The 24,885-nt window shown below is 41.2% G+C and overlaps 1 protein-coding gene across 8 annotated transcripts in view; it reads right to left on the reverse strand.

Annotated features, from left to right (window-relative positions):
• The window catches only part of CNTFR (ciliary neurotrophic factor receptor), an 869,018-nt gene that overhangs the window by 282,298 nt on the left and 561,835 nt on the right, over positions 1–24,885 (reverse strand). For all 8 annotated transcript variants that reach the window (XM_073683161.1, XM_073683177.1, XM_073683152.1 and 5 more), the window contains one exon: positions 14,069–14,299. In XM_073683161.1, the coding sequence (XP_073539262.1) occupies positions 14,069–14,299 (231 nt within the window). The remainder of the gene's footprint in view (positions 1–14,068; positions 14,300–24,885) is intronic.

Consider the following 24,885-nt stretch of genomic DNA (forward strand, 5'->3'; position numbering starts at 1 on the left):
GTAAAGGAGCTCACGATGTACTTACACGGCTGAAGGTGAGGATTCTGAGCTTTTTTCTGATTTTTCTGCTTTACATGGAGGTCGATATTTTTCTCTGAGATACGGAAAGTAATGGCGGGTCACATATAATAACCGGCAGCTGTCGCCCTTCTATCCAGGGGTGTACCGGGCGATCCCTGACTAGTCAGCATTTACACACAAGATATAATTACGATGAAATATGACGGCCCCAAGCGAGAGATAGAGCGTCTAACAACGAGGCCAGGTTAGCTAATCACCGCAGATCATTATCCCGGCAGGCGGTAAAGGTTTATATTGATAGTCACCGATATAACACCCGCACAATGGAGCGTGATGAATGGCGATCTTTAACGACGGTAGGATTCTATCTGAGCTGAACATCAATTCATGACCTTGTATGAAAGCTAATAACCAACACATTACAGGGCGGAAAACCCTTACATTACACAGGAGGACGGAGAATTCTGGATAAATTCGCTGCACAAGGGACAACATATGAGATTATGTCAAGTTTAATCCCTAAAGGTAAAACATTGAATAACACAGAGATCATCGGTCAGACCGCAAACCGTGGATCTGTAATAATCTCCTCTACGGCCACGTTTCCTTAATCAGTACCAGATGTGGCAATGGGGGATTGTCACTGCACCGGTGGGACCAGTATGTCCCAGGCATAAGACCGTGGGGTGATCCTAGCTGATCCCAACCAGAGGTTTTTAGACATGATTCTGCATGTACATGGCTTCATTCAATTACAGATGGTGCAACAAGAGGGAGACCTAACGTCACAAAGTGACCTCCCTCCTCCACTTACATGTACACGAAGATGACCACATGCCCTTCCCATGTTTAACACTCTCCTAACCTGATCCTCCTCCCCCGCTTACATCTACATGCAGATGACCACATGCCTTTCCCATGCTTAACACTCTCCTAACCTGATCTCCCTACCCCGCTTACATGTACATACAGATGACCACATGTTCCTCCCATGCTTAACACTCTCCTAACCTGATCCTCCTCCCCCGCTTACATCTACATGCAGATGACCACATGCCTTTCCCATGCTTAACACTCTCCTAACCTGATCCTCCTCCCCCGCTTACATGTACATGCAGATGACCACATGCCCTTCCTATGCTTAACACTCTCCTAACCTGATCCTCCTCCCCTGCTTACATGTACATGCAGATGACCACATGTTCCTCCCACGCTTAACACTCTCCTAACCTGATCCTCCTCCCCCGCTTACATGTACATGCAGATGACCACATGCCCTTCCTATGCTTAACACTCTCCTAACCTGATCCTCCTCCCCCGCTTACATGTACAGGCAGATGACCACATGCCCTTCCTATGCTTAACACTCTCCTAACCTGATCCTCCTCCCCCGCTTACATGTACATACAGATGACCACATGTTCCTCCCATGCTTAACACTCTCCTAACCTGATCCTCCTCCCCCGCTTACATCTACATGCAGATGACCACATGCCTTTCCCATGCTTAACACTCTCCTAACCTGATCCTCCTCCCCCGCTTACATGTACATGCAGATGACCACATGCCCTTCCTATGCTTAACACTCTCCTAACCTGATCCTCCTCCCCTGCTTACATGTACATGCAGATGACCACATGTTCCTCCCACGCTTAACACTCTCCTAACCTGATCCTCCTCCCCCGCTTACATGTACATGCAGATGACCACATGCCCTTCCTATGCTTAACACTCTCCTAACCTGATCTCCCTCCCCCGCTTACATGTACATACAGATGACCACATGTTCCTCCCATGCTTAACACTCTCCTAACCTGATCCTCCTCCCCCGCTTACATCTACATGCAGATGACCACATGCCTTTCCCATGCTTAACACTCTCCTAACCTGATCCTCCTCCCCCGCTTACATGTACATGCAGATGACCACATGCCCTTCCTATGCTTAACACTCTCCTAACCTGATCCTCCTCCCCTGCTTACATGTACATGCAGATGACCACATGTTCCTCCCACGCTTAACACTCTCCTAACCTGATCCTCCTCCCCCGCTTACATGTACATGCAGATGACCACATGCCCTTCCTATGCTTAACACTCTCCTAACCTGATCCTCCTCCCCCGCTTACATGTACATGCAGATGACCACATGTTCCTCCCACGCTTAACACTCTCCTAACCTGATCTCCCTCCCCCGCTTACATGTACATACAGATGACCACATGTTCCTCCCATGCTTAACACTCTCCTAACCTGATCCTCCTCCCCCGCTTACATCTACATGCAGATGACCACATGCCTTTCCCATGCTTAACACTCTCCTAACCTGATCTCCCTCCCCCGCTTACATGTACATGCAGATGACCACATGCCCTTCCCATGCTTAACACTCTCCTAACCTGATCCTCCTCCCCCGCTTACATGTACATGCAGATGTCCACATGTTCCTCCCACGCTTAACACTCTCCTAACCTGATCTCCCTCCCCCGCTTACATGTACATGCAGATGACCACATGCCCTTCCCATGCTTAACACTCTCCTAACCTGATCCTTCTCTCCCGCTTACATGTACATGCTGATGACCACATGTTCCTCCCATGCTTAACACTCTCCTAACCTGATCTCCCTCCCCCGCTGACATGTACATGACATGTTCCTCCCATGCTTAACACTCTCCTAACCTGATCCTCCTCCCCCGCTTACATGTACATACAGATGATCACATCTTCCTCCCACACTTAACACTCTCCTAACCTGATCCTCCTCCCCCGCTTACATGTACATGCAGATGACCACGTGTTCCTCCCACGCTTAACACTCTCCTAACCTGATCCTCCTCCCCCACTTACATGTACATGCAGATGACCACATGTTCCTCCCACGCTTAACACTCTCCTAACCTGATCCTCCCCCCCACCTTACATGTACATGCAGATGACCACATGTTCCTCCCACGATTAACACTCTCCTAACCTGATCCTCCTCCCCCACTTACATGCACGACCAGCGGACTGTATCCTCCTCCCTATACTAACATCTTATGTGGATGGGCAGATGGATCCTACTTCCACCGGGGCCAGATCCCATACACTGAAAACTCTCCGCAGCTCATAAGATAAGGTCGGGGTGCCGCTGTTGTAGTGATGGAGACCACACATGATCACAGGATTACAACTTGTGACCCGTTATTAAAACAAGGTAAGAAATAATGAGACTGTGATGAGTATGTGGCCATGTTTCTTCTGCTCCGCGCTCCTGGAAGACAGCAATGTTTTCTGCAGATGTGGATAAATACGAGGCGTTGGGAGAGACGGCGGCGGTGGCGGCGTCACGCATGTGCGCCTCCAAAAATAAATGATTTTACATTGGACCAATTTCAATTAAATAAATCAACAGTTCTCAGAAGAAAAGTGAGTGTCTATTGACAGGACTGCCCGAACGCTATGGAGGAGAACCTGAGAGCCTACGCTAATGAAAACCATACCCTTCTACCCGCAGCGAGAGAGGTCAACGAGATAAAGCGGCTAATACTATCCTGGATGATTGGATTTAGGATAATGAAAATATAATGGAGTGCACACGTTTTCTGTACAATATGAGAAGTTTCCCATCTTCTACGTATTTGTGAAGGTCAATGACCAACAAACAGTAGACTCCACCGAGGGTTGATTAGAGACATCCGCGCTCGCTGAAGACCGCCGGAGACTCCCAGCATTGGACAGCTAACATGTGAAGTTCTGTTCCCGAGGACTTAGTGCAATCAATAGGAAGCAGATAATCATGGCTCTTCAGCCATAACAATGTCAAGAGGAAGCCAAAGGAATGAGATCATAGTCCTGATGGAGGTCTGGGGGGACAACCAGTGTCAAAGAATTTAGTGGGGGGCAACTAATCACAAAAATCAGGATAGCCCTGACTAATACTGTGATCCCCAGCCAGTAAACTGGTCATGGGGGTAGGGGAGTCTTCCTCTATGAACCATGCTAATCAGCTGTGTGCAGCAGGAGAGCTGCGGTCACGTAACGAGTAACAGGGGGCCATGCTATAAGTGGAAGGGTATGCTGTCCAATATTGGGTAACCTAGCAGCAGGAGGGCACCGTCGATCAATCTGGATCAGGGTCTTGTCTGTTGGCAAGGGGTAATGGAAAGACTCAGTGGAAATTCAATTTAACGTTGATCAGCTATCTAAGGCTCGCATGTTGTAGAGCAGGAGGAGATTGATATATAAGTTTGTAGGAAAAGATTCAGTAGAACTTGTACTAAAAGCATTTTCTTAAGTGCTCTTTCTATGCTTAGGTGTCCAGGGGGCGGTTCTACAGGTAGAGTAGGACAACCCACTGGACTCCTAAACCCCAGAATAAGCAGACATTAAAATGAATAAAAACCCAAGTTCTTCTGAATCTTTTCCCTCAAAGCCATATATCAATCTGCTCAGCTCCTTCTGCTCTGTAATATGCTGCCCACAATGTTCAACATGACAGGATCCCTTTAATGGAAAATGCAAAAATATGTAGTGGGGACATGAGATAAAAGGTGACGTCATCCAGTGATGATGCCAATAGTGGGTGTAATAAGGATGAGAGAAGACAATGATGTCAGCAAAACACAATGTTGAGCATAAAAGCATAAAATAAAACAGGACTGGAATTAGATGAAGGGAAGCGAGCAGAGTTATACCAGGAAGCAGAGGAGGACCGCGAGGGTGCTGATGGGCGGGAGGAAGACGAGTATGAGCGGACCCAGGAAGCAGCGGAGGACCGCGAGGGTGCTGATGGGCGGAAGGAAGACGAGTATGAGCGGACCCAGGAAGCAGAGGAGGACCGGGAGGGTGCTGATGGGCAGGAGGAAGACGAGTATGAGCGGACCCAGGAAGCAGAGGAGGACCGGGAGGGTGCTGATGGGTGGGAGAAAGACAAGTATGAGCGGACCCAGGAAGCAGAGGAGGACCGGGAGGGTGCTGATGGGCAGGAGGAAGACGAGTATGAGCGGACCCAGGAAGCAGAGGAGGACCGGGAGGGTGCTGATGGGCAGAAGGAAGACGAGTATGAGCGGACCCAGGAAGCAGAGGAGGACCGGAAGGGTGCTGATGGGCAGGAGGAAGACGAGTATGAGCGGACCCAGGAAGCAGAGGAGGACCGGGAGGGTGCTGATGGGTGGGAGAAAGACAAGTATGAGCGGACCCAGGAAGCAGAGGAGGACCGCGAGGGTGCTGATGGGCAGGAGGAAGACGAGTATGAGCGGACCCTGGAAGCAGAGGAGGATCGCGAGGGTGCTGATGGGCGGGAGGAAGACGAGTGTGAGCGGACCCAGGAAGCAGAGGAGGACCGGGAGGGTGCTGATGGGCAGGAGGGAGACGAGTATGAGCGGACCCAGGAAGCAGAGGAGGACCGGGAGGGTGCTGATGGGCGGGAGGAAGACGAGTATGAGCGGACCCAGGAAGCAGAGGAGGACCGCGAGGGTGCTGATGGGCGGGAGGAAGACGAGTATGAGTGGACCCAGGAAGCAGAGGAGGACCGGGAGGGTGCTGATGGGCGGGAGGAAGACTAGTATGAGCGGACCCAGGAAGCAGAGGAGGACCGGGAGGGTGCTGATGGGCGGGAGGGAGACGAGTGTGAGCGGACCCAGGAAGCAGAGGAGGACCGCGAGGGTGCTGATGGGCAGGAGGAAGACGAGTATGAGCGGACCCAGGAAGCAGAGGAGGACCGCGAGGGTGCTGATGGGCGGGAGGAAGACGAGTATGAGCGGACCCAGGAAGCAGAGGAGGACCGGGAGGGTGCTGATGGGCGGGAGGAAGACGAGTATGAGCGGACGGATGAGTGACATCGCTTAGATCCCAGCTGCCTCACTTTGTCTATGTCTCCTCACAAATGAGCCATCTCTGCTCTTCTCATTCCTTGTGGACCAGTTCACTGACAGAATTAACTCTTCTCCCCCCTCCCGGCTTTGAAAACTCATTTACACAAGGTCCCGATGGCTGGATGTCCGCGGCTGTTATTTTTCAGCAAGATTGGACATACACAATGATTCATGTGTGACTGCACGCTTTGATGGATATCATCCACTACTTCCTTCATTTACTGCTCGCAGCAGAAGAAATACAATTTATTGTGAAAATATGATTGTCATGACTTCATGTCCTCTCATCGGAAACCATGTTACCCACTTAGTAAAATGGAAAGAACCGGGCAAAAGGCTTCCAGCTAGACATTGTGTCTGAAGTTTTATCTGAGATTTCCATCGCTCCGGAGGAGAAAGTACAGAACAGACCTGACCACGTGTTCAGTACCTTCGCCGAAAATGTCACTTAAAAAAACAATATTAGCAGCGCACCATTGGTTCTCGTTGAAAAAGATAAAGTCCATCTCATCTAAATAAAGAACCAAAGCCTGAAACGTCAAAGAGGTCGTCCATTGGCGAAACATCAACTTTCAAGAGGTCATCCATTTTATAGGTCATAGTCTTTACTGGACTATGAAGATTTCTCTTTCATCCAGGACATGGCTTATCAGATCGTCATAAAGCAAATCAACTGGAAGATGCGTCATAACTCATCAATCAGCTGGACAAACACTGGACTCGTGAAGACGTTCCTCCACTCATCCAAGTGGTCTCTTCAGGCTGATCAACCAGCCTGGAAAATTGACAAAAAGTCCTTAAGGACACAGGACAAGCCGAGTTGATTTTGATTGGAATGAGTGGTGAGACGTGATCAAGATGACAAAACAACTCAACCGAGGAATGAAAACACTGGTCAACAAACTTACTGAATCTATCCCTGTTTCTGCACTGGCTGCCCGAGCTAGGGAAGTGTTTCCTGATCCTACTATATAATAATTAATTAATTTAAGGTCCCGCTGATTGGTCAATCCTTGGGGCTGGTTACCATTAGCAGGACTGGTTAAGTGGCCAATTGGGGTGCTCAGCGTCTTACTTAAATCCTCATTGTCCATCTGTCCACTTGTTATAGTCCCCAAATATCTAGCTCTGACACAGCCAGATGACACCTCCTTCCCTTAACTCACTTCACTAGCCGGCAGCTACTGCATGGACCCAACCCAAGGTCTTCTTGGATTGCACCAAGCCAGCAGCTATTCCATGGACCCAACCCAAGTTCCTATTGGCTTGCACCAAGCCAGCAGGTATTCCATGGACCCAACCCAAGGTCTTCTTGGCTTGCACCAAGCCAGCAGCTATTCCATGGACCCAACCCAATTTCCTCTTGGCTAGCACCAAGCCAGCAGCTATTCCATGGACCCAACCCAAGTTCCTCTTGGCTTGCACCAAGCCAGCAGCTATTCCATGGACCCAACCCAAGGTCTTCTTGGCTTGCACCAAGCCAGCAGCTATTCCAAGGACCCAACCCAAGTTCCTCTTGGCTTGCACCAAGCCAGCAGCTATTCCATGGACTCAACCCAAAGTCCTCTTGGCTTGCACTAAGTGTATCCATGCTGCCTATATGAGTTGATGGATTCACTACAGGTTATATTAGAAATCCAGCTCACAGACACACAGACAAGACCCTCCACCTGAGAGATGTACATACCTCAATATTCAACTCATGGAGACACTGTGAGAAATGAATGACACACGATGACCAATCTGCATATCCAAGACCTTCAACGGGCAGCACATAGTTGGACATTTTGGGTTCAGTTTAAACCCACAAACTCATTTTTGTGGAAGGGCTTAGTTTGAGGTTTCATCTAGAAGAATCTACAGTAAATACGTTGAGATTGGGGAACGTATACTTCTTGGTAGAGAACGGTCATGTCCGCAGAGAGCAGAGGAGCATCCACCTCTCCTCCTACTGGCAGTTTATACATCAGTAATGTCGGCACCTTGAGGCTCAGATCACAGAAACTCATAAAAAGTTCATAGAATATTTATGATTAGCCAAAATCATCAGGACATCTTTCAGAAAATAACCAGCGTGCACAACACTCATTATTGTCATGCTTTCTTTCTCATCCTGCATCCATGTGAGAATCCGGGACTTTTCCTGTGTCCAGATCATTTCATTGTACACAATCCAGGACAATCCTGATCACTATCCATAGAACAAAGCCTTCAGAGAAGCACATCCATAGATTTTCTCCAATGATGAAAGATGATATCGGACCAGAGATCAATAAGTAGCTATTTATGGAGTTAAAGGGTCGTCCAAGAATGTAAAGTATAAAATATTACTCGCCTGGTAAATCCCCTGCTGCTCTAGTGGGCCTCATAGATAACATGCCGCGCATCCATGTGACTGCTGGAGCCAATCATTGGCATCTGCTCTCTGGTACACATGGCATAATTTCTTAATTAAGATAGTGATTGCCTGCAGTGGTAAGATAAGCATAGACTGGTGGGGCCCACCTGAGCGGTGGGGTTAGAGCATTGGGGGATTAGCAGGTAGGTCATTTTTTTACCATATGCATTGCTGTTAGACTCATTTTACAGTCCGGGACAATGCCTTTAATACATATAAAGGAGGAGAAGGATTATAGCACGAAATAGCAACACAGAGAGACTGAAGCCGGAGGAGCCACTTCATGCCGTGGTTAGAAGCAGCGCCAAACGTGACAAATTTTCCAAAATGATCAGCTCTACAATAATATATCAAAGGGTACTCCATCATGTGATGTGACAAATCCCGTCAAACTAGGACCACTGGGCCTTTGTGTCCGACGGGAGCAAAGCTGAGCGGCACTGCACAGTACAGAGGTCTAAAGCTACAGAAAGCCCCAGTTCGAGAGCACAACTGAGCGCCACTGCAGAGTACAGAGGCCTAAAGCTACAGAAAGCCCCAACTCGCAAGCACAACTGAGCGCCACTGCACAGTACAGAGGACTAAAGCTACAGAAAGCACCAACACGAGAGCACAACTGAGCATCACTGCGCAGTACAGAGGCCTAAAGCTACAGAAAGCACCAACACGAGAGCACAACTGAGCGTCACTGCACAGTACAGAGACCCAAAGCTGCAGAAAGCCCAAGCTCAAGAGCATAACTGAGAGCTGCTGCACAGTACAGAGGCCTAAAGCTACATAAAGCCCCAGCTCAAGAGCACAACTGAGCGCCACTGCACAGTACAGAGGCTTAAAGCTACAGAAAGCACCAACACGAGAGCACAACTGAGCATCACTGCACAGTACAGATGTTATGTTCTGCTACCAAAGCTAAGGAAAGAGAGGAGATCTGTCCCTACTATAAGACTCAGCTGAATCCCTACGATGTAACAGGGAACCTGATCCTGCGATCAGACCTGCTAAAGTCCTAATCTAGTCTGTACGAAGACCTATAGATGTGGGGAGGGAATCCCTACAAGTACTAAGGACTGGGAGGAATATGGGACACCTCCTAACAGAAATAGTAGCAGACAGACGAACAAACAAAATAGATAGAACATAGAGGTCCGTAGACCAAGCAAACTAACAGAGATAGATACAGAGCACAGGCTAGCTAGAAAGTAGATATACAATGAAGTCCAGCAAAGCCAGAAGGGCGGAGCAGGATTAAATAGGCCAACAAGGTCATGTGACCAGCAAAGGAAAAAAAACCTAACAGCAAGGTTCTAACAGTACCCCCCCTTCTAAGAGGATCCTCCGGATCCCCTAGGACCAGGCTTATCAGGAAATCTCCTGTGAAACGCTCTGATAAGTCTGGACGCGGAAACATCATCTGACCTCACCCAAGAGTTATCCTCGGGTCCGAAACCTTTCCAGGCCACAAGATACTGCAAACTACCTCTGTACCGTCTAGAGTCAAGGATGCGAGAAATTTCATATTCCCCGTCCTCCACCACCGGAGGAACAGAGGCAGAGGCGTCACCATCCGACACAACAGCTTTTTTTAACAGAGAGACATGAAAGACCGGATTAATTCTCCAGGAGGTAGGAACCTCCAACCTAACAGCAGATTGGTTGACAACCTGAAGCACCTTAAAGGGCCCTACAAACTTGGGACCCAATTTCTTAGAAGGAATCCTCAACCGCAGATTCCTAGAGGACAACCAAACCATGTCACCAACAGCGAACAAAACCTTCTGTCGTTTCCTATCAAAGTAGTCTTTAGATTTTCTGTTGGCCTCCTGAAGATTACCACGCACATCCGTCCAAACTCTTTCCAAATCACCGGAAAAATTCTCCTCCTCAGGCACGGCAGATCCCAACTTGGAGAACGACCCAAACGACGGATGTCTCCCAGAACAACAAAAAAAAGGCGAACAACCAGCAGAAGAAGATGTATGATTGTTCAGAGCAAATTCGGCAAGTGGCAGAAACTCAGACCACCCCTCTTGATTGTCTGCCACAAAACAACGCAAGAACTGCTCAACATCCTGGTTTTTCCTTTCTGTCTGGCCATTAGATTCAGGATGATATCCGGACGAAAACGACAAATGAATTCCCAACCTGTCACAAAAGGCACGCCAAAAACGAGCCACGAACTGAGGACCCCTATCAGAAACAATGTCAGTAGGAACGCCATGAAGTCTGACAATTTCCTTGACAAAGGCCTTAGCGAGAGTTTTAGCGCAGGGCAGTTTGACGAAGGGAACCAAGTGACACATCTTGCTAAAACGGTCCACGATCACCCAGATGACAGTAAAACCCTCAGAGGGGGGAAGGTCAGTTATAAAGTCCATAGCCAAATGTGTCCAAGGAGCACTGGGGACCTCCAAAGGACAAAGCAACCCCGCAGCAGGAGTATGTGAGGACTTAGATCTAGCACATATAGTACATTGGCGCACCCACTTAATGACCTCCCTCTGCCATCCAGGCCACCAAAAACTGCGACCCACCAGTCTCTTGGTCTCAGAGATTCCGGGATGACCTGCCAACCGAGATTCGTGACACTCAACAAACAAATCTCTCCTAAAGGTCTCAGGCACAAACAACCTCCCATGAGGAGTGTTAGAAGGGGCATTCTCCTGAGCTTTAAGAATCTCATCTTCCAAAACGGAGTCTAAAGCAGCTATCACAACACCTTCTTGTAAAATGTTTTCCTCTTTCTCAGCACCGACTATGGGAGAAAAACTGCGAGACAAGGCATCCGCCTTAACATTCTTAGTACCAGGGAACCTGATCCTGCGATCAGACCTGCTAAAGTCCTAATCTAGTCTGTACGAAGACCTATAGATGTGGGGAGGGAATCCCTACAAGTACTAAGGACTGGGAGGAATATGGGACACCTCCTAACAGAAATAGTAGCAGACAGACGAACAAACAAAATAGATAGAACATAGAGGTCCGTAGAACAAGCAAACTAACAGAGATAGATACAGAGCACAGGCTAGCTAGAAAGTAGATATACAATGAAGTCCAGCAAAGCCAGAAGGGCGGAGCAGGATTAAATAGGCCAACAAGGTCATGTGACCAGCAAAGGAAAAAAAACCTAACAGCAAGGTTCTAACAACAGAGGCCTAAAGCTACAGAAAGCACCAACACAAGAGCACAACTGAGCATCATGGCACAGTACAGAGACCCAAAGTTGCAGAAAGCCCCAGCTCGAGAGTACAACTGAGCATCACTGCACAGTACAGAGACCTAAAGCTACAGAAAGCACCAACACGAGAGCACAACTGAGCTCCACTGCATAGTACAGAGACCCAAAGCTAAAGAAATCCCAAGCTCAAGAGCATAACCGAAAGCTGTTGAACAGTACAGAGGCCTAAAGATACATAAAGCCCCAGCTCGAGAGCACAACTGAGCGTCACTGCACAGTACAGAGACCCAAAGCTGCAGAAAGCCCAAGTTCAAGAGCACAACTGAGTGCAACTGAACAGTACAGAGGCCTAAAGCTACAGAAAGCCCAAGCTCAAGAGCATAACTGAGAGCTGCTGTACAGTACAGAGGCCTAAAGCTAGATAAAGCCCCAGCTCGAGAGCACAGCTGAGCGCCACTGCATAGTACAGAGGCCTAAAGCTACAGAAACCCCAGCTCAAGAGCCCAACTGAGCATCACTGCACAGTACAGAGGCCTAAAGCTACAGAAAGCCCAAGTTCGAGAGTACAACTGAACGCCACTGCACAGCACTGAAGCCTAAAGCTACAGAAAGCCCCAGCTTGAGAGCACAACTGAGCACCACTGCACGGTACAGAGACCCAAAGCTACAGAAAGCTCCAGCTCGAGAGCACAACTGAGCGCCACTGCACAATACAGAGGCCTAAAGCTGCAGAAAGCACCAACACGAGAGCACAACTGAGCGTCACTGCACAGTACAGAGACCCAAAGCTGCAGAAAGCCCTAGCTCGAGAGAACAACTGAGCGCCACAGTATAGTACAGAGACCCAAAGCTACAGAAAGCCCAAGCTCAAGAGCATAACTGAGAGCTGCTGCACAGTACAGAGGCCTAAAGCTACATAAAGCCCCAGCTCGAGAGCACAACTGAGCGCCACTGCACAGTACAGAGGCCTAAAGCTACAGAAAGCACCAACACGAGAGCACAACTGAGCATCACTGCACAGTACAGAGGCCTAAAGCTACAGAAAGCACCAACACGAGAGCACAACTGAGCGTCATGGCACAGTACAGAGACCCAAAGTTGCAGAAAGCCCCAGCTCGAGAGTACAACTGAGCATCACTGCACAGTACAGAGGCCTAAAGCTACAGAAAGCAGCAACACGAAAGCACAACTGAGCTCCACTGCATAGTACAGAGACCCAAAGCTAAAGAAATCCCAAGCTCAAGAGCATAACCGAGAGCTGCTGCACAGTACAGAGGCCTAAAGATACATAAAGCCCCAGCTCAAGAGCACAACTGAGCGTCACTGCACAGTACAGAGACCCAAAGCTGCAGAAAGCCCAAGCTCAAGAGCATAACTGAGAGCTGCTGCACAGTACAGAGGCCTAAAGCTACATAAAGCCCCAGGTCAAGAGCACAACTGAGCGCAACGGCACAGTACAGAGGCATAAAGCTACATAAAGCCCCAGGTCAAGAGCACAACTGAGCGCAACTGCACAGTACAGAGGCCTAAAGCTACAGAAAGCCCAAGCTCAAGAGCATAACTGAGAGCTGCTGTACAGTACAGAGGCCTAAAGCTACATAAAGCCTCAGCTCGAGAGCACAGCTGAGCGCCACTGCACAGTACAGAGGCATAAAACTACAGAAAGCTCCAGGTCGAAAGCACAACTGAGCGATACTGCACAGTACAGAGGCCTAAAGCTACAGAAACCCCAGCTCAAGAGCACAACTGAGCATCACTGCAGAGTACAGAGGCCTAAAGCTACAGAATGCCCAAGGTCGAGAGCACAACTGAACGCCACTGCACAGCACTGAAGCCTAAAGCTACAGAAAGCCCAAGCTCAAGAGCATAACTGAGAGCTGCTGTACAGTACAGAGGCCTAAAGCTACATAAAGCCCCAGCTCGAGAGCACAACTGAGCACCACTGCACGGTACAGAGGCCTAAAGCTACATAAAGCCCCAGCTCGAGAGCACAACTGAGCACCACTGCACGGTACAGAGACCCAAAGCTACAGAAAGCCCCAGCTCGAGAGCACAACTGAGCACCACTGCACGGTACAGAGACCAAAAGCTACAGAAAGTCCCAGCTAGAGAGCACAACTTAGCGCCACTGCACAATACAGAGGCCTACAGCTACAGAAAGCCCCAGCTCGAAAGCACAACTGAGCACCACTGCACAGTACAGAGGCCTAAAGCTACAGAAACCCCAGCTTTCATCTACAGGGTTCACACAGAACATGGATGGTGGATAGCCATAGCATATGGTAAAATTCTGATAATCCAGAATGAATGGACGTAGCATACGCCCAGACTATTGGGAATGTGAAAAGACCGTCAGCAAGTTTCTCCGGTTTCCACTCTACTGGTTCTTTGCTTTTACATACTGGCACATGCAAGACCAGTGGTTTTCAGAAGGGTGCAGAGATAGCAGTTGCACCCACGTCCCGATGTTCCTGGCCTCAGTGTCAAAAATGGCACATGAGAGGTTAAGACCAGGTTACAGATTTTGCATTGAGGTTCTTGGGAGTCAGACATCGCGGGAATTTTGGATTATCAGAATTTTGCTTTTGTTACAAGAATGGGCAGATGAGATACTCACGCCCCACTTTCAGGATGGTCTGGTGCCAGAGTTGCCACGAGGACCCTTCAAAACATGAGTAGAAACCATTGTGCGATAAATCCACGTTATGGAGAAGAAGAGCCGAGCCGTTCAGCTGGGAATTGTCGATGTCGGTTCCGTTGACCGTCCACGTGACCGCAGCGTCTGGGTCCATGCTGCCGCACTTTATTACTATATTAGAACCGATCTTTTCATACTGTATGTGGGGATCTGCAAGAAACACAAGAGCGGGAATGAGACGACTGAGGACAAAATCACAGAACAAGGTGGTGGACTCAAGTAACTAAATCATCATCATCGGTGGCCCACCATCAGATAGACGCATTCGGCAAATACAGACTATACAGGTACATCTGGTACATTTCTGGACTTCTACACCACTGTGATGACCCCGGCTTCTCCCGCACCTTCTACAGCGAGACCTGCATCGTATAGAAAAACCTCGGCCACTTGTGGGTGTTGTGGGGGGGGGGAGAGCGGGGAGATGAAATGTAAGAAGGTTCCAGAGAACCCAAATTATAGAGCCGCCCAATGAGAAGGTTGTCAATGTGTCAGGGCGGTGCAACCATGGAATCCAGGAGAACTGAACCTAGATACCAAACAATTAATCATATATAAGTATATATTAAGGATTTCACTACATGAAACTAATTGTTTTATCTACTACCATGGCATTTTAAATTCACCAACTGGAGTGTCTCCATTCACACCAATAAAGAAGAGTTTTGGGGATTTTTCTTTTTTTACTATAATACTGCCCCTATGTACAAGAATATAACTACTATAATACTGCCCCCTATGTACAAGACTATAACTACTATAATACTGCTCCTATGTAGAAGAATATAACTACTATAATACTGCTCCTATGTACAAGAATATAACTACTATAATACTGCACCTATGCACAAGAATATAACTACTATAATACTGCCCTCTATGTACAAGAATACAACTACTACAATACTGCCCCTATGTACAAGAATATAACTACTATAATACTGCCCCTATGTACAAGAATATAACTACTATAATACTGCCCCCTATGTACAAGAATAAAACTACTATAATACTGCCACTATGTACAAGAAAATTACTACTATAATACTGCCCCTATGTACAAGAATATAAATACTATAATACTGACGCCTATGTACAGGAATATAACTACTATAATACTGCTCCTATGTACAAGAATATAACTACTATAATACTGCTCCTATGCACAAGAATATAACTACTATAATACTGCCTCCTATGTACAAGAATATAACTACTATAATACTGCTCCCTATGTACAAGAATATAACTACTATAATACTGCCCCCTATGTACAAGAGGATAACTATTATAATACTGCTCCCTATGTACAAGAATATAACTACTATAATACTGCCCCCTATGTACAAGAATATAACTACTATAATACTGCTCCTATGCACAAGAATATAACTACTATAATACTGCCTCCTATGTACAAGAATATAACTACTATAATACTGCTCCCTATGTACAAGAATATAACTACTAGAATACTGCCCCCTATGTACAAGAGGATAACTATTATAATACTGCTCCCTATGTACAAGAATATAACTACTATAATACTGCTCCCTATATACAAGACTATAACTACTATAATACTGATCCCTATGTGCAAGAATATAACTACTATAATACTGCCCCCTATGTACAAGAATATAACTACTATAATACTGCCCCCTATGTACAAGACTATAACTACTATAATACTGCCCCCTATGTACAAAAATATAACTACTATAATACTGCCTCCTATGTACAAGAATATAACTTCTATAATACTGCTCCTATGTACAAGAATATAACTACTATAATACTGCTCCCTATGTACAAGAATATAACTACTATAATACTGTCCCCTATGTACAAGAATATAACTACTATAATACTGCTCCTATATACAAGAATATAACTACTATAATACTGCTCCCTATGTACAAGAATATAACTACTATAATACTGCTCCTATGTACAAGAATATAACTACTATAATACTGCTCCCTATATACAAGAATATAGCTACTATAATACTGCCCCTATGTACAAGAATATAAGTACTATAATACTGCTCCTATGTACAAGAATATAACTACTATAATACTGCTCCCTATGTACAAGAATATAACTACTACAATACTGCCCCTATGTACAAGAATATAACTACTATAATACTGCTGCTATGTACAAGAATATAACTACTATAATACTGCCCCCTATGTACAAGAATATAACTACTATAATACTGCCCCTATGTACAAGAATATAACTACTATAATACTGCCCCTATGTACAATAATATAACTACTATAATACTGCTCCTATGTACAAGAATATAACTACTATAATACTGCTCCTATGTACAAGAATATAACTACTATAATACTGCTCCTATGTACAAGAATATAACTACTATAATACTGCTCCTATGTACAAGAATATAACTACTATAATACTGCTCCTATGTACAAGAATATAACTACTATAATACTGCTCCTATGTACAAGAATATAACTACTATAATACTGCTCCTATGTACAAGAATATAACTACTATAATACTGCTCCTATGTGCAAGAATATAACTATTATAATACTGCTCCTATGTACAAGAATATAACTACTATAATACTGCTCCTATGTACAAGAATATAACTGCTATAATACTGCTCCTATGTACAAGAATATAACTACTATAATACTGCTCCTTATGTAGAAGAATATAACTACTATAATACTGCCCCTATGTACAAGAATATAACTACTATAATACTTCCCCTATGTACAAGAATATAACTACTATAATACTGCTCCTATATACAATAATATAACTACTATAATACTGCTCCTTATGTAGAAGAATATAACTACTATAATACTGCCCCTATGTACAAGAATATAACTACTATAATACTGCCCCTATGTACAAGAATATAACTACTATAATACTGCTTCTATGTACAAGAATATAACTACTATAATACTGCTCCCTATGTACAAGAATATAACTACTATAATACTGCTCCTATGTACAAGAATATAACTACTATAATACTGCTCCTATGTACAAGAATATAACTACTATAATACTGCCCCTATGTACAAGAATATAACTACTATAATACTGCCCCCTATGTACAAGAATATAACTACTATAATACTACCCCTATGTACAAGAATATAACTACTATAATACTACCCCTATGTACAAGAATATAACTACTTTAATACTGCCCCCTATGTACAAGAATATAACTACTATAATACTACCCCCTATGTACAAGAATATAACTACTATAATACTGCCCCCTATGTACAAGAATATAACTACTATAATACTGCCCCCTATGTACAGGAATATAACTACTATAGTACTGCTCCTATGTACAAGAATATAACTACTATAATACTGCCCCTATGTACAAGAATATAACTACTATAATACTGCTCCCTATGTACAAGAATATAACTGCTATAATACTACCCCTATGTACAAGAATATAACTACTATAATACTGCTCCCTATGTACAAGAATATAACTACTATAATACTGCTCCTATGTACAAGAATATAACTACTATAATACTGCTCCCTATGTACAAGAATATAACTACTATAATACTGCTCCAATGTACAAGAATATAACTATTATAATACTGCTCCCTATGTACAAGAATATGACTACTATAATACTGCTCCTATGTACAGGAATATAACTACTATAGTACTGCTTCCTATATACAAGAATATAACTACTATAATACTGCTCCTATGTACAAGAATATAACTACTATAATACTGCTCCTATGTACAAGAATATAACTACTATAATACTGCTCCCTATGTACAAGAATATAACTACTATAATACTGCTCCCTATATACAAGAATATAACTACTATAATACTGCTCCCTATGTACAAGAATATAACTACTATAATACTGCTCCTATGTACAAGAATATAACTACTATAATACTGCTCCCTATGTACAAGAATACAACTACTATAATACTTCTCCTATGTACAAGAATATAACTACTAGAATACTGCTCCAATGTACAAGAATATAACTACTATAATACTGCTCCCTATGTACAAGAATATAACTACTATAATACTGCTCCCTATGTACAAGAATATAACTACTATAATACTGCTCCCTATGTACAAGAATATAACTACTATAATACTGCTCCCTATGTACAAGAATATAACTACTATAATACTGCTCCTATGTACAAGAATATAACTACTATAATACTGCTCCTATGTAGAAGAATATAACTACTATAATACTGCTCCTATGTACAAGAATATAACTACTATAATACTGCTCCTATGTACAAGAATATAACTACTATAATACTGCTCGTATGTACAAGAATATAACTACTATAATACTGCTCCTATGAGCAAGAATATAACTACTATAATACTGCTCCTATGTACAAGAATATAACTACTATAATACTGCTCCTATGTACAAGAACATAACTGCTATAATACTGCTCCTATGTACAAGAATATAACTACTATAATACTGCTCCTTATGTAGAAGAATATAACTACTATAATACTGCCCCTATGTACAAGAATATAACTACTATAATACTGCCCCTATGTACAAGAATATAACTACTATAATACTGCTCCTATGTACAAGAATATAACTACTATAATACTGCTCCTATGTAGAAGAATATAACTACTATAATACTGCTCCTATGTACAAGAATATAACTACTATAATACTGCTCCCTATGTACATGAATATAACTACTATAATACTGCTCCTATGTACAAGAAAATAACTACTATAATACTGCTCCTATGTACAAGAATATAACTACTATAATACTGCTCCTATGTACAAGAATATAACTATTATAATACTGCTCCAATGTACAAGAATACAACTACTATAATACTGCTCCTATGTACAAGAATATAACTACTAGAATACTGCTCCAATGTACAAGAATATAACTACTATAATACTGCTCCCTATATACAAGACTATAACTACTATAATACTGCTCCCTATGTGCAAGAATATAACTACTATAATACTGCCCCCTATGTACAAGAATATAACTACTATAATACTGCCCCCTATGTACAAGACTATAACTACTATAATACTGCCTCCTATGTACAAAAATATAACTACTATAATACTGCCTCCTATGTACAAGAATATAACTTCTATAATACTGCTCCTATGTACAAGAATATAACTACTATAATACTGCTCCCTATGTACAAGAATATAACTACTATAATACTGCCCCCTATGTACAAGAATATAACTACTATAATACTGCTCCTATATACAAGAATATAACTACTATAATACTGCTCCCTATGTACAAGAATATAACTACTATAATACTGCTCCTATGTACAAGAATATAACTACTATAATACTGCTCCCTATATACAAGAATATAGCTACTATAATACTGCCCCTATGTACAAGAATATAAGTACTATAATACTGCTCCTATGTACAAGAATATAACTACTATAATACTGCTCCCTATGTACAAGAATATAACTACTACAATACTGCCCCTATGTACAAGAATATAACTACTATAATACTGCTGCTTTGTACAAGAATATAACTACTATAATACTGCCCCCTATGTACAAGAATATAACTACTATAATACTGCCCCTATGTACAAGAATATAACTACTATAATACTGCCCCTATGTACAATAATATAACTACTATAATACTGCTCCTATGTACAAGAATATAACTACTATAATACTGCTCCTATATACAAGAATATAATTACTATAATACTGCTCCTATATACAAGAATATAACTACTATAATACTGCTCCTATGTACAAGAATAAAACTACTATAATACTGCTCCTATGTACAAGAATATAACTACTATAATACTGCTCCTATGTACAAGAATATAACTACTATAATACTGCTCCTATGTAGAAGAATATAACTACTATAATACTGCTCCTATGTACAAGAATATAACTACTATAATACTGCTCCTATGTACAAGAATATAACTACTATAATACTGCTCGTATGTACAAGAATATAACTACTATAATACTGCTCCTATGTGCAAGAATATAACTACTATAATACTGCTCCTATGTACAAGAATATAACTACTATAATACTGCTCCTATGTACAAGAACATAACTGCTATAATACTGCTCCTATGTACAAGAATATAACTACTATAATACTGCTCCTTATGTAGAAGAATATAACTACTATAATACTGCCCCTATGTACAAGAATATAACTACTATAATACTGCCCCTATGTACAAGAATATAACTACTATAATACTGCTCCTATATACAATAATATAACTACTATAATACTGCTCCTTATGTAGAAGAATATAACTACTATAATACTGCCCCTATGTACAAGAATATAACTACTATAATACTGCCCCTATGTACAAGAATATAACTACTATAATACTGCTCCTATGTACAAGAATATAACTACTATAATACTGCTCCCTATGTACAAGAATATAACTACTATAATACTGCTCCTATGTACAAGAATATAACTACTATAATACTGCCCCTATGTACAAGAATATAACTACTATAATACTACCCCCTATGTACAAGAATATAACTACTATAATACTGCCCCCTATGTACAAGAATATAACTACTATAATACTGCCCCTATGTACAAGAATATAACTACTATAATACTGCTCCCTATGTACAAGAATATAACTGCTATAATACTGTCCCTATGTACAAGAATATAACTACTATAATACTGCTCCCTATGTACAAGAATATAACTACTATAATACTGCTCCTATGTACAAGAATATAACTACTATAACACTGCTCCCTATGTACAAGAATATAACTACTATAATACTGCTCCCTATGTACAAGAATATAACTATTATAATACTGCCCCCTATGTACAAGAATATAACTACTATAATACTGCCCCGTATGTACAAGAATATAACTACTATAATACTGCCCCCTATGTACAAGAATATAACTACTATAATACTGCTCCCATGTACAAGAATATAACTACTATAATACTGCTCCTATGTACAGGAATATAACTACTATAGTACTGCTCCCTATATACAAGAATATAACTACTATAATACTGCCCCTATGTACAATAATATAACTACTATAATACTGCTCCCTATGTACAAGAATATAACTACTATAATACTGCTCCTATGTACAGGAATATAACTACTATAGTACTGCTCCCTATATACAAGAATATAACTACTATAATACTGCTCCTATATACAAGAATATAACTACTATAATACTGCTCCCTATGTACAAGAATATAACTACTATAATACTGCTCCTATGTACAGGAATATAACTACTACAGTACTGCTCCCTATATACAAGAATATAGCTACTATAGTACTGCTCCCTATATACAAGAATATAGCTACTATAATACTGCTCCTATGTACAAGAATATAGCTACTATAATACTGCCCCGTATGTACAAGAATATAACTACTATAATACTGCTCCTATGTACAAGAATATAACTACTATAATACTGCTCCAATGTACAAGAATATAACTATTATAATACTGCTCCCTATGTACAAGAATATGACTACTATAATACTGCTCCTATGTACAAGAATATAACTACTATAATACTGCTCCCTATGTACAAGAATATAACTACTATAATACTGCTCCTATGTACAAGAATATAACTACTATAATACTGCTCCCTATGTACAAGAATATAACTACTATAATACTGCTCCTATGTACAAGAATATAACTACTATAATACTGCCCCCTATGTATAAGAATCTAACTACTTTAATACTGCTCCTATGTACAAGAATATAACTACTATAATACTGCTCCTATGTACAAGAATATAACTACTATAATACTGCCCCGTATGTACAAGAATATAACTACTATAATACTGCTCCCTATATACAAGAATATAGCTACTATAATACTGCCCCTATGTACAAGAATATAAGTACTATAATACTGCTCCTATGTACAAGAATATAACTACTATAATACTGCTCCCTATGTACAAGAATATATCTACTACAATACTGCCCCTATGTACAAGAATATAACTACTATAATACTGCTGCTTTGTACAAGAATATAACTACTATAATACTGCCCCCTATGTACAAGAATATAACTACTATAATACTGCCCCTATGTACAAGAATATAACTACTATAATACTGCCCCTATGTACAATAATATAACTACTATAATACTGCTCCTATGTACAAGAATATAACTACTATAATACTGCTCCTATGTACAAGAATATAACTACTATAATACTGCTCCTATATACAAGAATATAACTACTATAATACTGCTCCTATGTATAAGAATATAACTACTATAATACTGCTCCTATGTACAAGAATATAACTACTATAATACTGCTCCTATGTACAAGAATATAACTACTATAATACTGCTCCTATGTAGAAGAATATAACTACTATAATACTGCTCCTATGTACAAGAATATAACTACTATAATACTGCTCCTATGTACAAGAATATAACTACTATAATTCTGCTCGTATGTACAAGAATATAACTACTATAATACTGCTCCTATATGCAAGAATATAACTACTATAATACTGCTCCTATGTACAAGAATATAACTACTATAATACGCTCCTATGTACAAGAACATAACTGCTATAATACTGCTCCTATGTACAAGAATATAACTACTATAATACTGCTCCTTATGTAGAAGAATATAACTACTATAATACTGCCCCTATGAACAAGAATATAACTACTATAATACTGCCCCTATGTACAAGAATATAACTACTATAATACTGCTCCTATATACAATAATATAACTACTATAATACTGCTCCTTATGTAGAAGAATATAACTACTATAATACTGCCCCTATGTACAAGAATATAACTACTATAATACTGCCCCTATGTACAAGAATATAACTACTATAATACTGCTCCTATGTACAAGAATATAACTACTATAATACTGCTCCCTATATACAAGAATATAGCTACTATAATACTGCCCCTATGTACAAGAATATAAGTACTAAAATACTGCTCCCTATGTACAAGAATATAACTACTATAATACTGCCCCTATGTACAAGAATATAACTACTATAATACTGCTGCTATGTACAAGAATATAACTACTATAATATTGCCCCCTATGTACAAGAATATAACTACTATAATACTGCCCCTATGTACAAGAATATAACTACTATAATACTGCCCCTATGTACAATAATATAACTACTATAATACTGCTCCTATGTACAAGAATATAACTACTATAATACTGCTCCTATGTACAAGAATATAACTACTATAATACTGCTCCTATGTACAAGAATATAACTACTATAATACTGCTCCTATGTACAAGAATATAACTACTATAATACTGCTCCTATGTACAAGAATATAACTACTATAATACTGCTCCTATGTACAAGAATATAACTACTATAATACTGCTCCTATGTACAAGAATATAACTACTATAATACTGCTCCTATGTACAAGAATATAACTACTATAATACTGCTCTTATGTGCAAGAATATATCTACTATAATACTGCTCCTATGTACAAGAATATAACTAATATAATACTGCTCCTATGTACAAGAATATAACTGCTATAATACTGCTCCTATGTACAAGAATATAACTACTATAATACTGCTCCTTATGTAGAAGAATATAACTACTATAATACTGTCCCTATGTACAAGAATATAACTACTATAATACTGCCCCTATGTACAAGAATATAACTACTATAATACTGCTCCTATATACAATAATATAACTACTATAATACTGCTCCCTATGTCGAAGAATATAACTACTATAATACTGCCCCTATGTACAAGAATGTAACTACTATAATACTGCCCCTATGTACAAGAATATAACTACTATAATACTGCTCCTATGTACAAGAATATAACTACTATAATACTGCTCCCTATGTACAAGAATATACCTACTATAATACTGCTCCTATGTACAAGAATATAACTACTATAATACTGCTCCTATGTACAAGAATATAACTACTATAATACTGCCCCTATGTACAAGAATATAACTACTATAATACTGCCCCCTATGTACAAGAATATAACTACTATAATACTACCCCTATGTACAAGAATATAACTACTATAATACTACCCCTATGTACAAGAGTATAACTACTATAATACTGCCCCATATGTACAAGAATATAACTACTATAATACTGCTCCTATGTACAAGAATATAACTACTATAATACTGCCCCTATGTACAAGAATATAACTACTATAATACTGCCCCCTATGTACAAGAATATAACTACTATAATACTGCCCCTATGTACAGGAATATAACTACTATAGTACTGCTCCTATGTACAAGAATATAACTACTATAATACTGCCCCTATGTACAAGAATATAACTACTATAATACTGCTCCCTATATACAAGAATATAACTACTATAATACTGCCCCCTATGTACAAGAATATAACTACTATAATACTGCCCCGTATGTACAAGAATATAACTACTATAATACTGCTCCTATGTACAAGAATATAACTACTATAATACTGCCCCTATGTACAAGAATATAACTACTATAATACTGCTCCTATGTACAAGAATATAACTACTATAATACT

The sequence above is a fragment of the Phyllobates terribilis genome, unplaced genomic scaffold (genome assembly GCF_046119375.1).
Source record: "Phyllobates terribilis strain yellow unplaced genomic scaffold, ASM4611937v1 Scaffold_1__5_contigs__length_1240528914, whole genome shotgun sequence".
NCBI classification, from domain to species: Eukaryota; Metazoa; Chordata; class Amphibia; order Anura; family Dendrobatidae; genus Phyllobates; species Phyllobates terribilis.